Source organism: Antechinus flavipes, chromosome 3 (genome assembly GCF_016432865.1).
Source record: "Antechinus flavipes isolate AdamAnt ecotype Samford, QLD, Australia chromosome 3, AdamAnt_v2, whole genome shotgun sequence".
NCBI classification, from domain to species: domain Eukaryota; kingdom Metazoa; phylum Chordata; class Mammalia; order Dasyuromorphia; family Dasyuridae; genus Antechinus; species Antechinus flavipes.
Window position 1 is genome coordinate 604,632,532 of NC_067400.1, and position 17,687 is coordinate 604,650,218.

The following is a 17,687-nucleotide window of genomic DNA, read 5'->3' on the forward strand; positions in this document are numbered from 1 at the left end:
CCTTTTCTACTTTGAATTATACTTATTTCTACGGATATCTTCAGATTGTGAGCTCCAAGAGGGCAGGGATTTTTTGAATGCTTATATTTCTGGACCGTCTCCACCAGCCCGTCCATTCGCATTCATTAGCCTGATTCTTTATCTGACTCTTGACTGGATATCCTACCATCTTGGAGGGCCACTCTTCCTCTGCTCCTGTGTTAGAGTTCCCTGCCTCACAGTATCACCATTAAAGTAGACTTACCCATGGGCCCCAGGTTGGGCCCTCCAGCAGAGCTATGTTGCTGAGGCTGCCCCACAAGCTGGTTGACCGAAGGCAGTTTGTTGATCCCCCCGTGGACTTTGTTCATTGGCGAGAGGACCGGACCATAAGAAGGAGACTGGAAGTGACTCCTAACAAGGAAATGGGAAGAAAAATGATAAGCTGTCATACTTGTGAACCCAGGAAACCTTTCTTTGAACCCTCAATCTCATTTTTTAGATAGGTTTCCTCCTGCTCTCCCTCACACACTTCCACGTTCTACCAAACTGGCCGACTTCTCCCATCTCGGAGCCTTTGTCTCTTGCTTGGAACACTCTCCTCCTGACTTCTGTTTTTCCTAATCTTTGGTTCCCTCCAAGGGTCAGTTTTAGTAATGTCCTAAAGGAGCCTCTTTTGATTCTTTCTGCAAAATCTCCAATAACCATGGATATATAGGTATATCTACATAAACAGATGTAGACATTGTGGTCAATATTGTTATGTATATGTGTGTGTGTGTATATATATGTATATATATGTGTACACACATACATAATAATATATAATTATATGTATATGTATATATATGTACACATATATATATATATACACATACATACACACACATACATCTATTCATTCATTTAAAAATATACACAGAGAGTCTATGTACATACATTCATCATCCCAGTAAAATGAAGGCAAGACAGGATCTTTCTTGTTTTTGTCCTTATTTTTCCAGTATTCACCCCAGCATTTGACATACAAGAGATCTTAATAAATGCTTGTTGTGATAGGGAGGATAGAGTACCAGCCCTAGAGTCAGGAGGACCTCACTTCAAATCCAGCCTCAGATCCTTAATTAGCTGCCTGACTTTGGGCAAGTCACTTAATCCTGATCGCCTCCCAAATAAATTGTTGAGTGAATTGATCAAATAAATAAAATGATCTTTCATTCCTCTGACCTTACAAAACTCTTTGCATGTCTTTGATTTTCTTTTAATTTTCTGTCAACAATTCAAGGCTCCATAGTATTCAGGGGACATAATCTCCCTAGATACAGATTTCAAGTGGTAACACTCTTTTGTGAGTTGCTCTGGCTGAGAAAACTCATAATCTAATGGCTGACCTGCTTGTGATTAGCCTGAGCTACATTGCCTATAGATGGTAACACACTGCCCATCACTAGATCTGTTCTTAGAGTCTTCCTATACAAATATGGTGGTTATAATGATGTGGTGATTGTGATTGCTGCTGATGATATTGTCTTTAGGTTTTTGGAAACAGGTTTGCAAGTGCTTCCTTCACAACTTTATGAGATAGTCAGTATAATTATTATGGTACCCATTTTACAGATGAAGAAATAGAGTTCAGAATGGTTAAGTGACTGAAAAAGTATATTCATAATGTTACCTTTTACTAGTTAAAGAACTAGAGCCTTCAAGAGAATGGATGGGTGGAGTGGAGGATGGATATGCGTATGAGAGAATAGATAAATAGATGTACAGAGGGGAGAATGGATGAAGAGAGAAGAGGATGAATTAGATGGAGAGATAGGACAATGAATGGATATGCAGATGGAGAGATGGATGGAAAGATGGGATGACTGAACAGATGGATGAAGAAATAGGAGGGATAAATGAATGGATGGAAAGATGGATAGAAAGGAAGATGAATGGAGAGATAGTTGGAGAGGTAGGATGAGTGAGTGAATGGATGGATGAAGAAACAAGAAGATGAATGAATGGATGGATGGATGGATATACAGAATGGTGGATAGATGGATGCATTGGTGGATAGTCATGTGGACCTGTGGATGGAGAAGTGAATGAGAAAAGGATCAGAGGTGAAAGAGGAGGAATAACTAGTACTCACGGCCTTTGGAGGAGCTGCTGCTGCTGCTGCCGATAGGAATCGACCAGTTGCTGAGGTACCAGCTCCATGAGTTCCAGGCTCTCCTTGATTTTCATCAGTATTTCAAAGTTCTCTCGGCCACGCACCTGAATTGGAAGCAAATCAGGATATAAGCACCCTTATATGTGAATGGGCTATCCTTTGTTCTCATGCATGGGACTAGATTCAATCTAAGGTCTAAGACTTAGGATACCTCTCAAAAAAAGAGAGGGCTGGGATGACTTGAACCTGTAGATGGGTTTCCACGATGGTTGAGTTGGGAAGGAAAGGCAGGTCCAAAAAGCAGGAAGACCTGAGTTCAAGTATGGTCTCAGACACTCACTAGACACAGTTAATCACTTTACCCTGTTTGCCTCAGTTTCCTTATCTGTAAAATGAGCTGGAGAAGGAAATGGTGAACCTTTCCAGTATCTCTGCTAAGAAAATTCCTAATGGAATCATGAAGAGTCAAGACACAGCTGAAGCCACTGAACAATGACAAATTCCCTCAGTGCCCCCTGACTTCAACCCCTGGTCTGTTGCCCTAAACATTCCTGCTCTGTTGGAAAAAGGTCAACTTTAGTCCTTCTTCCTTCCTGCTCTCTAGGGAGGGGGATCTATTGATTATCCCTCCCTCTAGTTTGTTATCTTCCATGGCTTTTGGACATGTCATGTTCTTGGATGACACTTTCCACTACCCAGCATTCTATCTCCTCTGTTCCTCACTTCCAAGACCTACTCATCTTCCCAAGATCTACTCAATGAATCCTGACTCCCTGACCCCAAAACAATTTCTCCTTTCTGCTGTGTCACCTCAGAACTTCTATTAGCTGAATCACTAAATTATATATTTTTATCCCACCTTGTGGGATACTGTTCTCCAGTATGTTTGGGGCACGTGGATTTTATTTCCTCAGTTAGATTGTAGATGCCTTTAAAGTAGAGTCCATGTGTTTTTTCCTATCCCCTATAACAGATAGTTCAGTGCTAGACACACAGAAATGCTTATTTTTTCCCCTTTTCTTTTTTCCACTTAACATTAATTTTTTCCCAATTACATGCGAAGATAGTTTTTAATTTTCTTTTTATGAGTTGCAAATTTTTCTGCATCTCCTCTTCCTTTCCCCTTTGCTAAAAAAGCAAGCAATCTGATAGAGATTATACATATGCAATCAACACATCGAGATGCTTAATTATTATTTGTTCACTTGTGTAGACCTCATCCATCTTGCTTACATGTTAGCATCCTAGCTGCTTTCCCTAATCCCATTCATCCTGCACAGTCATCCTCCCCATCTTCCTAAGGTGGAGGTCTTACTAGGACAATGGAGACTCAAAAGTCTCCAGTGGCTCCCTGTTGTTTATAAGATAAACTTTTTAGCCTGGGGTCTAAGGTCTTTTTCAATATGGTGCCAACCTACCATTCCTACTTTAACTTATATCAGTTATTGCCTTTCACACTTTCTCCAATCCAGCCATGTTCCCTCCTGCCTTAGTGCCCACAGAGGCCTTCTCCTAGGCCCGAGATACACCCTCTTCTCATCTGGATCTTTCGAATTCAAGACTCTACTCAACTCAGATGCCATCAATTCCAAAGACTCCATAACTGGAGGTCTTGCCTTCCTCAAATATTCCTACTTTTTCTGTATCTTTCATTTTTCCTTAATTACCCCAAGATTTTATGTTCTTCACCTGTATCTCCCATCACCATGTCTTTGGCCAAGCTATACCCCACACCTAGAATATATTTCCTCTTCATATCAACCAACAGGAATTCCTAGCTTTCTTCCAAACTGAGCTCTACCACCTTCTCCTGAAGCCTTCCTCCTGCTCCTGCTCTCTGTTTACTCGATACACATTTTGTATCTTCTTATCTTGCAGGAATTGTCTCCCCCAATAGAGTGTAAGTTCTATGAGGGCAAGGACTGTCCAGTTTTGCCTCTGAAGCATCTAGTACAGTACATAGCACATGGAAAGTATTTAACTATATGCTTTGCTTTGCTTTTTAAAAAATCATTTTTATTTTATTTATTTTATTGATACCTTTTGTTTTTATATTGCCTAAAATTCCTCTTTGACTAAAAGTTGGTTCAGTCAATCAATTCTCTTGGAACAGAATATAAGCTCCTTAAAGCCAATTATTTCTATCTTCAGACCCCCCAGGATCTAGCATAGCTGGAGCAGTTACGGGGTACCATAGTATACAAAGCACTGGGCCCAGAGCCAGGAAGACCTGAGTTCAAATCTAGATTCAGATACTATCTGTGTGACCCTGTTTCCCTTAGTCTCTTTATCTATAAAATGGGTATAAAAACAGCATCCTATACCCTAGGGTTGTTGTAAGAGTGAAATTGTAAAATGGTTAACCCAGTTCCTGGCACATAGGAGGTGCTACATAAAAGTTAGCTATAATTATAGTTCCTGGGATATAGTAAGTACTATATAAAAGTTATTATTACAGTTACTGGTATATAGTAGATGTTATATATTAGTATTATAATTCCTGGGTAATTATAATATATTATATAGTATAATAATATATAATAGTATTATAATTCCTGAGTACACCTGCAGAATAGGTGCTACATGAAAGTTATGGTTAAGTTCCTGGCACATAGTAGATATTATCAAATAGTTATTATAGTTCCTGGAACGTAGTAGGTACTATATAAAAGTTATTATTATAGTTCCTGGCACATAGTAGATGCTATGTAATAGTTATTATAGTTCCTGGGACATAGTAGGTGCTACCTAAAAGTTATTATAGTTTCTTGCACATAGTAGATGTTATCTAATAATTATTATGATAGTTCCTGGCACATAGTAGGTACTATATAATAGTTATAATTCCTGGGATATAGTAGGTATTATAGAAAAGTTATTATAGTCACTGGTTCATAGAAGGTGCTATATAATAGTTATTATAGTGCCTGGGACAAAGTAGGTACTATATTATTACTGTTTATTTTTATAATTATAAATAATTATTACTGTAGTTATTGGCACATAGCAGATATTATATAACAGTTATTATTATAATACCTGGCACATAGCAGGTGCTATATCAAAGTTATTATAGTTACTAGCATTTAGCAGACACTATATAAAAGTTATTATACTAGTTCCTAGAACACAGTAGATATTATGTAATAGTTATTACTATAGCTCCTAGGATATAATAAGTTATATAAGTTATTATTATAATTGTTTGTGTCGAGTGAGTGCTATATCAAAGTTAGTTATTATTAAAGTGCCTGGTACATAGTAGGTATACAATATATGTTCGTTGAATTTATTAAATTGCCTTTCCAGATTATCTCTGGTCTTAATCTCAAACCCATAATTCTTCTTGACCAGGAATCTTTCATCATTCCCAACCTGGGACATAGTAGGTTCTATATAAAAGTTATTATTATAGTTACTGGTACACTGGTGCTATCAGGGGGTTACTCACGGGCATGTAGTAAATCTCCTCATCCCCATGTCTCCTCTTTTTCACATTGGCCACCAGGGCAGGGATGGCAGGTGGGCTTTGCTTGAATGCTGAAGTGAGACAGGAAAGATCATTCATTAGCATGGACAGCAGAGGGGTTTGGGAGGGGAAGGGGAAAAAGAGAAGGGGAAGGGGATCTCAGGCACTGCAGGACAGAAATCTGGTAACATCCTGGTGGGAAAGGGGCTCGCCATTCAATTCTCAAAAATGTGGACATTTCTGCAAACATCCTCACTGGGGGTAAGGCCGAGTCATGATTTTAATCCTCCAAAAAATGTTAAGCTCATTAAGTTATTTCAGAGGCAAGGCAAGGATAAATATGAAAGCTTTGGCCCATGCACGGATGGCCAGATGCTTGAGCTTATACAGAGACAAATGCACCCAGGAAAGAAAGTGCACCCACGCATCCAACCATCCACGTGTCTGACGGTCATGTAAACAACTTTCAATGAGCCAGCCTAGAGCCTCTTCAGGAACTGGGTAAGGGGCTTGCCCCAAGTTTGGGGGCATTCACAAAACCCAGCTGCAGCACTGGACAGTCCTATCAAACTAATTCTCCAAGAGACAAAGGATCTATTATTGCATTAACTCGGGGCCTCCTGCTGTGGGGACTCCCTCCACTGACAAAGAGCACAAGTCGGCTGTGACTCAGCAGACAAGGCCGAGGACTGGAGGTTCTGAGCCTTTTCTGCATCATGGACCTCTTGGGGGGCAGTCTGGGGAAGGCTGTGGGCCCCTCTCCTCCTCCTCTTTATCATCATCATCATATGTTTAAATGCATCAAATAAAATACATCAATCATAAAGAAAACCCATTATGTGGAAACTCAGTTAACTAATAAGTTAATTAATATCAAGCCCCTAATGTATCACTTCTCCCAAATTCTAGGTTCAGAACGCTGTCTGAGGCTCAGAGAAGTAAGCGAAGTCTGAAGCCACATAAGTAATAAATATCAAAGGAAGCATTTCTTCCTGACTCCAGGGCCAATACTCTACCCACTAGGCCCCCAGCTGTCTTTGTTAGGACTGTGGCACTTCCCTTCTGTCAAGGCTACCACTATCCTTCCAGTTGCCCAGTTTTGCAGCCTCAGAATCATCCCAACTCCTCTCTCCCTTATTCCCCATATCTATAATATATACAATTATATATGTAATATATGTAGCTATATATATAATATGTGCTACTATATAAATATAATATGTACATGTTATATGTGTGCAACTATGTATATGAAACTATATAATACATGCAACTATAAACATATAATATGTGCCCATATATATATGTGCAACAACATAATATACACAACTATATATGGGCACATATTATACGTGCAACAACATATACATATAATATACGCAACTAATATACACAGCTATATATAATATATGCATGTATATGTGTGTGTACATGTTATATATGTGCAACTATGTATATGCAACTATAGACAATGTGTGCACATATTATATATGTGCAGCTACATAATATACACAACCATATATAATATACACAGCTATATTTATAATATATGCAACTATATATATGCAACTGTATAATGTGTGCAACTATATATATTATAATATATACAACTATCTATGCAACTTGCAGTTGCCAAGTCTTCCCAATCCTATTCATCTTCAGCACTGTTTACCTAGTCCCCTCTCCATTCACGTACTTAACTTTCCCACACAGGCTCTCACCTAGACTAGTGTAATCAGCTTCTCTTTTTGAGAGTGATTGCTGGGGCTGCAAATGCAGTAGCCGTTCTGGTGGCAGATCCCATTACTGACCATCATGGGAGCTGTGACTTGTCCTGTCCCCTGGGGGCCCCCTCGATGCCCGAGGCTCAATATACTGGTGTCAGATGCAGTGTGATGCACCAAGGACTTAGTCTCCTACTGCTTAGAGATCCCATTTTCAAGCAATCTACCCATTTCAGCTTCCCCAGGAGCAGGAACGATGGGTGTAGCCACCACCATCAGCTAGAAGGGGCTTCTAACAGGGTCTCATGCCTTAGATCTTCCCCCATCCACTATTCTTCCACAGAGCTGCCACAGTAAGCTCCAGGGGTGTGTGTGTGTGTGTGTGTGTGAGAGAGTGATGTGGTATAAAATATATATCTCTGAATATCATATATTATGTAACAAGTGGTTTTTCTTCATAGGTAATCTAATGAGGGGTCAGTATTATTACATAAATTATATTTGGTTTCAAACTATGATAAGGAATTCTCAAGGGAAGAAACACCTTCTACCTATGCAGAACGTCCATTCATCCATCTGTCTCTTTTTCTCTGCATACACATACTCACCTCCACAAATATGTACTATATACATAGAGAATGTTCTTCCTTTCTTCCCCCTCTCTTCCTCTTCCTCCCTTTTTTCTTTCATTCTCCTCTTCCTCCCTCCCATCTTTCCTTCTTCTATAAAGTTATAAATATTCTGAACTTCTCCTCTTTTAAAAAACACCCACAAACTTTAGATTCCACTATTCCTGTGAGTATCATTCTCTTGCTCCCTTCTCTGTCACAGTCGAACTCCTTGAGAAAACTGCTTATACTCTGCCTCCATTTCCTTCCTATTCACTTCTCAATCCCTTTACATTTTGGCTTTCCACTCCAACAGTCAAATGAAACTGTCTTCTCACAAGTGATCTTTGGATCAAGCTCTCAAGGACTTTTCTCAGACCTCTTGACTTCTCTATAAATATGCCATTGCTGACTATCCCTATATTTTTGATATTCTTTCCTCTTCGGAATCTCTTTCTCTTGTCTTTCCCTCTAATTTGTCTGGCATCTCTTCACCCTCTGTTATTGGATCACCACCATATCCAATTCTGTTAGTATGGTTGTACTTCAAGGCTGGTGGTCCTGTGCCCCACTCCTACTACTCTTTCTTGGCCAATTTATTCTCAGTCTAATTCAACTATGGCTTTCAAAGAGCCTGAAAAGCAGAAATTTATTTACCACCAGAAGTTTCTATTCAAATTATTTCAATTCATCCACTCCTAAGGATTCAACATTAATTCTCTGCAGATGACACCCCAAGTCATCTTGGACAACCCTCCGTTTTCTTGAGCTTGTCTCCATGTTCTGATTAATTTTGGCTTTGTATCCCCAGTGCCCACCATGAGGCAGACACTTAATAAAGGCTCATTGGATCGAATCATTGAATTAAAACTTCCCACCAAGAGGCGAGACTTACTGCGCTTGGTAGCGTTACCATTCTTGGCTGCGTTCTCGTTCAGAGCCTGCTGTTCCCGGTAATGATCTTCGTCTGCTTTTCGGTCTCTGCCAGGACAGGCACAGATCCGCCCCTCGAAGGATCTCCGGCCCAGAACCTGCCCACTGTCAGGCAAAGAGAAGCAGGGACTCATTCCTGAGCATCTCTGGGGCATGAACAATACCAAGAGTCTCCACATCCTACCCACTCCCCCCACCCCCTGGCAGATCACGCGTCAGAAGCAGCCATGGCAACATCACTTTTTTCGTCCTTTCCCTCCTGATTTTTTTAGAGAGACAGAGACAGGGAAGGAGTAGAAATGGACATAAGGGCATTCGGCTTTGAAATAGTGAAATAACTGATTCAAACCCTCATCTAATGAATCTACTAGGACCCCAGGACAAGACCTCAGAGGCCCAAGACCTCCAATTCCTCATTTTTACTGAAGAAGAAACTGAGACCAAGAAAGGTGAACAGACTGAGCAAAAGTAACACAAATAATAGGGAGCTGAGCAGAAAATTGAACTCTGGTTGTCATCTGTCCTCCCTTCCTCTCTCCAATATGTTCCAGTGCTTAGGAGCTGTCCCTGGGAAGGCTATCACCCTAGTGGCTGCAAATACTTGGAAGGCATTAAAACAGGTCTGCAATTACAAAATTGTTTTCCATTCTGGGAAAAAGAGAAATCAAGTAAATAAAGTTATTAGTTTATAAGAGCTGGAAGGGACATTCTGGAAAATTAATCCAAATTCTTCATTTTGGAGATAAGAAAAATGGGCTTTGAGGAATTGAAAAATGAGCATCCGCCCAACAGTTGGGGAATGGCTGAATAAGTTATCATATATAATATTATTGTTCTATAAGAAACAACCAGCGGGGTGATTTCAGAGAGGCCTGGAGAGACTTCCATGAACTGATGCTAAGTTAAGTGAACAGAACTCAGAGAACACTGGTCACAGCAACAAGATTATGTGATGATCAATTCTAATGGACATTGGCTCTTTTTACTGTGATTCAGGACAATTCCAATAAACTTGTGATAGAGAGAGCCAGCTGCATCCAGAGAGAGGACTATAGGGACTGAATGGGGATCACAATATTGTATTTTCACCTTTGTGGTTGTTGTTTGCTTGTTTTTCTCCCTCTCCCTTCTCCTCCCCTCATTTTGATCTGATTTTTCTTATGCAGCCCAATGAATATGGAAATGTTTAGAAGAATTGCATATGTTTAACTTATATTGGATTATTTGATATCTAGGGGAGGGGTTGGGAGTAAGAGAGGAAGAAAAATTTGGAACACAAGATTTTGCAGGGATGAATGATAAAAGCTATCTTTGCATATATTTTGAAAATAAAAAGCTATTGTTAAAATTTTTTTTAAAGAAAAATGAGCTTCACCTAATAAAGCAAAAAACTATGGGATTTTCAAGTGGGGAAGGGACCAGTAAGCCAGAGGAATTTTGTGGGGAGGGCTTCTCTGGCTCTGGGTTTGACATCTCTGCAGGGAACTCCCCTGTCCTCTTCCAATCCCTGCCTGCACTCTCTTTGCAATTTATAATCTTGTGCTTGTTTCACTTTCTAAGAAGAATTAAGTGACTCCAGAGTTCAGAGATTTGAAATGTATCAGAGATTTTCTTAGTTTCAAGGTTAGCTACTATATAAATATGAATTTTTATTATTACTATTATCATTGTCAAAGTAGCTCCTGGGTGCTTCCCTTCCCATGGAGTATGGCAAATTATATGTAGAGGGACAATAGGTTGGAAGGAGTCCTTTTCCCAAATTCACTAGAGAACCTTGATTTGAAACCTCCTTGGGTCATGGAGTCATATCTCAACTGAATGGCTTCAGGTTCCAAGATAAATCCTTAGCAGTCCCATCCCATCTAATCTCATCTTATCCCTTTCATCTATTCTTATCCCGCCTCATCCCCTCCCATCCCATCTCTTCTCACCCCACCTTATGTCTTACTTTACTTTAGCTCATCCCATGTTATCTTTTATCCCCCTTTATTCCATTTCTTCTTAATTCACCTCATTTTATCCCATCCCACCTCATCCCATCCCATCCCATCTGACTTCAACCCATTCAAGTTTCCCATCTGACTCACTCTCTAGTCTCCAAGGTGATGATGATGAGAATGGGCCTCCGGTTCATGCCTCCCACACAGCTGCTGTTGCACATGAAGTTGTACAGGATGGTGGTAAATTCCGTCCCCACCTGATCTCAAGAGAAGTGAGAAAAGAAGGGATAGAATACAAATGGAGTAATTAAAAAAAACAAAACATAAAGTACCTACTGAGTAATTTAGGAGACTGAGGGCCTAGATGCAGGTGTAAGGGATGCCTAAGACAATCCCATTCATCCCCAGACAAACTCAGCTCTGGCTTTGGATAAATTTGGAGGGAGGGACTCAGTTACCACTAAAAAGTTTCCAATAAACTCATTTGCAAGTATCATATCTTTTTATTGGGAAAGGTTTTTGTGTTTGTGCTAAAAAAAACTTTGATGGTAGAGATGAAATAACTGGACCATTCATCCATCTGTCTCTCTCTGCATACACATACATAGTGGGATCTAATGAAAAGTGTTTTGGGGTTTTTTAAAGAGAAATTGGGAATATTTGTAAATGTATAAAAGAATGACAGGTGGGAAGGAGGAAGAGGAAGATGAAAGAATAACTGCTAGTTATAGCATCAAAATTAATTGGCCACATGCCATATGATGACAATATATGAAAATATTCCATTAGTATTACAGAAATGGAACTTTTCTAATACTTATTCTAGTTCTTTGGCTCTTGGGGGTTTGCATCCTCAAGTCCTTGAAGCCCTGTGCTACTGATTTGTCAGGATTTAATGAGACAACTGTATTTTTTACTTGTTTTCCCCCTTCACTCTTCCTCCTTGCTGCAGTCCTGTCCCCATAGGACAGGGACAAGATTTTATTTTCTTGGCAAAATTCCTGGCACTTAGTAGGTGCTTAATAAATACTGGTTGCCTGCTTGTCTGTTAGGTAAAAGACTGTTCTGGAGTCTTAACTATAATGTGGCTAACTGGTTAGAATTCTCTATTAGCTCCTTTGAAAGGCATATAAACCACTAGACTGCCCCTGAAAGTGGGAATTCATATGAAGTCAATCAACCATCTTGTGGACTGTGAAGAAGAATCAGTATGAGTCATTACTTGAAAAATTAACACGCTTGTGTTTCTAATAGTAAAAAACTCCTAGATTTCCTAGAACACAAGAAAGAGTAACTCAGTAATTAAGAAAAAAGAGGAAAATGTAGGGGGGAAAGGAGTGACTTAGTTTATTTTGTTCCATCATTTACATGGTCCATATATAAATATATGGATCTACTGGGTTACATGGGTGTCTTTGTACATCTGAGAAGACAAGACAGTGGATAGAACAGTCAATCGTGATTTCAGGAATATTTTACTGCAAGTTTATACCACTTACTAGTGAGGAAGTCACTTAATCTTTGTCTGCCTCAATTTTCTTGGCTGTAAAAAGGGCTCAGTATAACTTCAAGGCATAAAATGAGACAATATTTGTGAAATGCTTTGAGGTCTTAAATTGCTATATAAGTGTGTATATTAAAATACATGTATGAGACCAGGTCCCAAATCTCACTCTGTCTCTGCAGAAACTTATATAGTATTAGAAACCCAAATCCTGGCCACAAGATGCCTGATTTAACCAAATAATGAGTTAGCCAAATCATGGATCCATAAGATGGCAGAGAAGGGAAGGGAAAGTGGAATAAAGAAAGTCAAAACAGGAGGTCCCTTAGAACAGAGATTGTCAGAGTGATAAGGGACCTATGTTAGGAAACAGGACGTCAACAAATTGAGCGACAAGGATTTATCAAGTTCTTCCTCATTGCTAAGCATTGGGGATACAAAAATGGAAGAAAAAAAAACAGTCTCTACTCTCAAGATCACTTTTTAGTGGAAGCCACTAATTAAATCAAATAAATAAGCAAACAAAAATGAATGAATGAATATATAAATAAATAAATAGGAACATGTAAATAAATGGGAAGCAGAAGAGAAGAAAAAAAGGAAGTTGAAGGAAAAGGTTCAAGTGGCCAGGGGAACCAGGAAAAACTTCCAGAAGAAGGGAAGATCTGAATTTAAGTCTTGAAGAAAGGAAGGGATTCTAGGTGATGTGAGGTTAAAAAAATTCCAGACTTATGGCATAGCCTGGGCATAGGAGATGAGGGATGGAGTATCTTGTGCGAACAATATCTAATAAGCTAATGCTGCTGGATCATAGAATTTGAGAAAATAAAGAGAGAAGGAAGGGAGCAGGTTAGGAAAAGGACTTTTTTTTTTTTTTAAAGAATGGAGGTAATGGGGAGAGCCGAGAGCAGACCGAGTCAGGAAGAGATATGATGTGGTCAGAGCTGTCCCTCAGGAAGAACACTTAGCAGGAGGAGGGGGAGATGGCTGGGGTGAGAGGAGGACCAATTAGAAGGTGTTGCAATAATCTAGGCAAAGGGTGAGGAGAACTGGGGGTGGGATAGCTGTTTGGGTGGTGAGATGGGGGGGGGACAAGGACAAGAGATGCTGGGAGGGTCAGTTTGACAGACTTGGCAACAAATATGGGTTACAGGGAGAATGAGAGAGAGGATATAAGGGCACTGATTACCAGACAGAACCTTTACTTTTATCATCAGCCACAACGAACCCTGCTTCCCAGGAACTTCAAAGATGGAGAAAGCAAAAGGAAATTTAACCAAATAATGAGTTAGTCAGAACCAAGACTAAGCTCTAGGACTCTGGGTTCTCTGGGTCAGACATTTGGACTTTGGGGGAACATTTCTGAGACCAGGAAGAACTGGGTTCTGACCTAGCACCTATTCCTAGCTGTATCACCAAGGGAAAAATCACTTAATCTCAGTTTCCTCATTATATATAATGGGGATATTGTGATATCCCACATGTGAGGATCCACATAAAATACGAATCGTAAAGTGCTTTGTAAAGTCGCCTGGTAAGTTGATTATTGGGTTCCAGAGCTTTTGAAGACCTTAACTTTAAAAGCCCAAGGTCTCCCATTGCATCCAGAGCCATCTCCAGTTATCCTGATCTACATCTGGCCACGGCTTTGGAGGAGAAACTGAGGCAAGGTGACTTTGCACATCCTTCCCTCATTTAAATGCAATTCACTTGCATGTCCCAGCATCCCCTTCCTCATGTCATGGTCCTCCTCGACAATGAAAGACAAACAATAACAACTATCCTTGCTCCCCCACACTGGGCAGTTGGTTGGAAAGCAGCACAGTCCTAAGTGTGCTACGCCACTCGATGCCACTAGAGGGAGAGCTAAGTCTTACTTGTAAACTTGTAAAATTTACAAGCTTGTAGTAGTAAAGGGCCCTTTTAATCCAGTGCCCTTGATTCAGAGCAGAAAACTGAAGTCAAAAATGTGGAAAAAAGACCCGTCCGTGCTTGCAGAGCTAATTAGGAGTTGATACTTGAACCCAGGTCTTGTCCACGATTTCCCCTTCATTCCCATCTTCTCTACCCCCGGTTCCATACCCACTGATCCTTTTACTGGGATAGAAACTGGGAGATGCATTTTGTCCCTGAGGGGAGTAACCTTGAGGAACAGGGCCCTGGATCAACCAAAAGAACCAATATTCTACAAAAGGAGATGTGGAACTGAAGCTGGACAAAGGTGAACAGAAAATACACATTCATTTACAAAAGCCTCAGACACGTTACCTCGGTTTGTCTTACTTTGCTCAGCTGTAAATGGGGATCACACTCATTTCTCAGAGTTGTTGTGAGGATCAAATGAGAGGATATTTGTGAAAGCACTCAGCACAGTGCCTGGCATAGGGTAGGAACCATATAATGTCTCTTCTCTTGCCCGCTTTCCCCAGTATTATCAATTCCAGGTCCATGAACATCACAATTAGTTTTCCTGTGGATGTTTTCCTAAAATTTGGTCCCCAGAACTGAATGCAGTGTCTCCAGAAGGGAGAAATAAGGAAGGATGAGAAAACGGGTCCAGGAGGACAGCAAGCTAGAGGAAGCAGAGTTTGTCTTGGAAGGGAAGGCCATAAGGGCTGACTTGGCTGGGCCCAGAGATGCTGCAATGAGGTTTAAGCAAGCAAGACCTTCTTTCTCATCAAGATAGATGGCCATGAAAGATTGGGTGGCTAAGGTAAACTCTCTAACTTTTGAGGGCTTCAGGGAAGTGAAGGTTTACCTGAGGTGGCTCATATGGCACCATCACACTCTGTCGCCCGGTGACGGGATCGTCCACATACTGAGAGAGGTTGCTGCCTTCCACCCGGATGAGGTGGCTCGCCGGGGCTGACTGTCCTGCCGGGACAGAGCTCAGAGTCAGCAGAAGCATCCAAACCTGGACCCACCAGCATGCATTCTGTCTCCCGGCCCTATTCTCTTTCCAAAGCTGGGCTCAGAGAGACCAGGTTACAATGAACCCCGAGAGGTATTATTCTGTGCTGGGCCATCACAACAGAAACAGCTCATCTGTCTAATCCTCGGACGAATTAATTTCTTTCATTCCTAGCTCTGATCAAGTCATTCTTCCTGTTGAAAATTTTGCAAGTTTTTAAGTGTCCACTGAAGAAACTTCAGCCTTTTTAGCCTAGAGTCCCAAGGCCCTTCACAATGTGAACCAAACTTTTCTTTCTAGAATTTGTCTGTTTACCCGTCGGGTTATAAAATCATAGGTTTAGAAGCAGGACCATGTCCCTCATTTGACAGATGACAAAGCGAAAGTCCAGAGAAATCTAGTGAGCTGCCAAGATAAGTGAGTGGCAATGCAGGGATGGGCAATGGAGTGTGCCACAGGACACATTTCCAACCAATCTGATCGTCTTGTCATTCCCAGAATGGGCTTCAACTATCCTGTATACCTACAATGCCCAATGAATCCCCCCAGTGTCATCTCCACCTCCAGGAAAATTATACTTGTCCTTCAAGGCCCAGATCAAATGCTACCTTCTCCATGATCCCTTCTAGGGTCACGTCTACTAGAAATGGTATTTCCCCTCGTTAACTGTTCAGATCTTGAGAAAATACTACTCCAGATATTTTCAAGGTGAAGTTAAGTATTATTATTAGTTCAAGTTATTATCAAGTATTATTATTAGTCCTGCTATTAATATTAACTAAGTGTATAACTTAGGAAGCCTCTGCTTGCCGTACAGCTCCAGTTTCCTTATTTGCCTTTGGACCTGTAGCACTTATTACAATATCTTGTGCTATGGAGGCTGATTTCTGTGTCTTTTTTTCCTGTGAGACTGTAAGCTCCAGGAGAACAGGACCCATGCCTTTGTCTCCAGTCTCGACATGGAGCAGAGAGTCTCCTACCCATCTCTGCCTTTTAGAATCATTGGCGTCCTTCAAGATTTTGCTCCCAAGTCACCTTCCATAGGAGTCCTCTCAAGTGCTAGTGTATTCCCTTTGAAGATCACTACCCTAGAAACTCTGCATGTACCTTGTATGCATATGTGGTCGGCCCCATTAGAATGTAAGCTCCTTGAGGGAAGTCAGTTTTTTCCTCCCTTTTTCTTTGTATTCCAGAATTTGGGACCATGTCTAGCACACTGTAAACTTTAATAAATGCTTGTTGGTTGACTGATATGAACCAGAGAACTGTCTGATGAATTGAATTATACATCCTTATATTCCTTTGATGCTATAATGGATAGAGTGCTGTGCCCGATGTCAGAAAGACTCAGCTTCCTAAGTTCAAACTTGGCCTTAGACACTAGCTGTGTGACCCTGAGCAAGGAACACAACCCTGTTTGCCTCAGTTTCCCTATCTGTAAGATGAGCTGGAGAAGGAAATGGCCAACCACTCCAACATTTCTGCTAAGAAACCCCAAATGGATTCATGAAGAGTAGGACATGACTGAAAAATGACATAACAACAACAATCTTTTTAGATGGAGTCAAAGACTCAGGGAATATTTGCTGATTTGAATTTATAGATTTCTAGCTGGCGCAGTGGACAGCGCACTGGGCTTGGAGTCAGGAAAACCCGATTTCAAACATGGCTTCTGAAACTTACTAGCCGTATGTCTCTTAATGTTTGCCTCAGTTTCCTTATCTATAAAATGGGGAAAATAGGAGCACCTATCTCCCAGGATTGTTACGAGGATCAAACAAGATGAAAAAGTATGCACCAAATGAGTGCTATTTAAATGTTAACTATTGTTATTATTATTAATGATATCTTAGCATTACTGACTGGTCCTTCTTGGTCAGAAACACACTACTTAAATGCTGCCCTTTTGAGCCCCACAATTCTGGGAGGGATGTGCTATGATCACCCCTATTTTATAGATGAAGAAATTCAGGCAGACAGAAGTGAGGTGACTTGCTTGGGTTGACACAACAAGTTAGAATTCAAGTTTTTCCTGTCTCCAGGTCCAGCCCTCTATCAACTGAGCTGTGATATTCCTTGACTTAAATCCCCTTAAGGACAAGCCAGATATGTGGCTATCTGCATCCCAACAGTAAGCATGAAGTTTTAGTAAACAGGCAGCCAAATGGGTGTCCATCTTTGGGTTCTCCCTGGCTGTGAGCAGGGGCTCCTCTTCCCACCACCTCCCACCTTCATTGAAGTCTCTGCCCAGCTCGTGGTTGGGACAGCGCTTCACCACTTCGGTCACGTGCTCTGCTTTCTTGTAGACGGGCATTGCCCGGATGACGGTGCCAGGTGGAGGGGGCGTCGACACCTTGATCTGGATGGGGCACGTCTTGGCGATCTGGCAGTAGAGTTTCTTCAGCAGTGGCGAGTACTGTTGGAGAGAAGGAAGTTAGAGCTGAGGTGGAGGGTCTTGGAA

The 17,687-nt window shown here is 40.9% G+C and overlaps 1 protein-coding gene across 3 annotated transcripts in view; it reads right to left on the reverse strand.

Annotated features, from left to right (window-relative positions):
• The window catches only part of TP73 (tumor protein p73), a 152,045-nt gene that overhangs the window by 10,556 nt on the left and 123,802 nt on the right, over nt 1-17,687 (reverse strand). For all 3 annotated transcript variants that reach the window (XM_051988738.1, XM_051988737.1, XM_051988736.1), the window contains 7 exons: nt 17,456-17,642; nt 15,074-15,189; nt 10,959-11,068; nt 8,834-8,976; nt 5,589-5,677; nt 2,117-2,241; nt 245-393 (listed from right to left, as the gene is read on the reverse strand). In XM_051988738.1, coding sequence (XP_051844698.1) covers nt 245-393; nt 2,117-2,241; nt 5,589-5,677; nt 8,834-8,976; nt 10,959-11,068; nt 15,074-15,189; nt 17,456-17,642 — 919 coding nt within the window. The remainder of the gene's footprint in view (nt 1-244; nt 394-2,116; nt 2,242-5,588; nt 5,678-8,833; nt 8,977-10,958; nt 11,069-15,073; nt 15,190-17,455; nt 17,643-17,687) is intronic.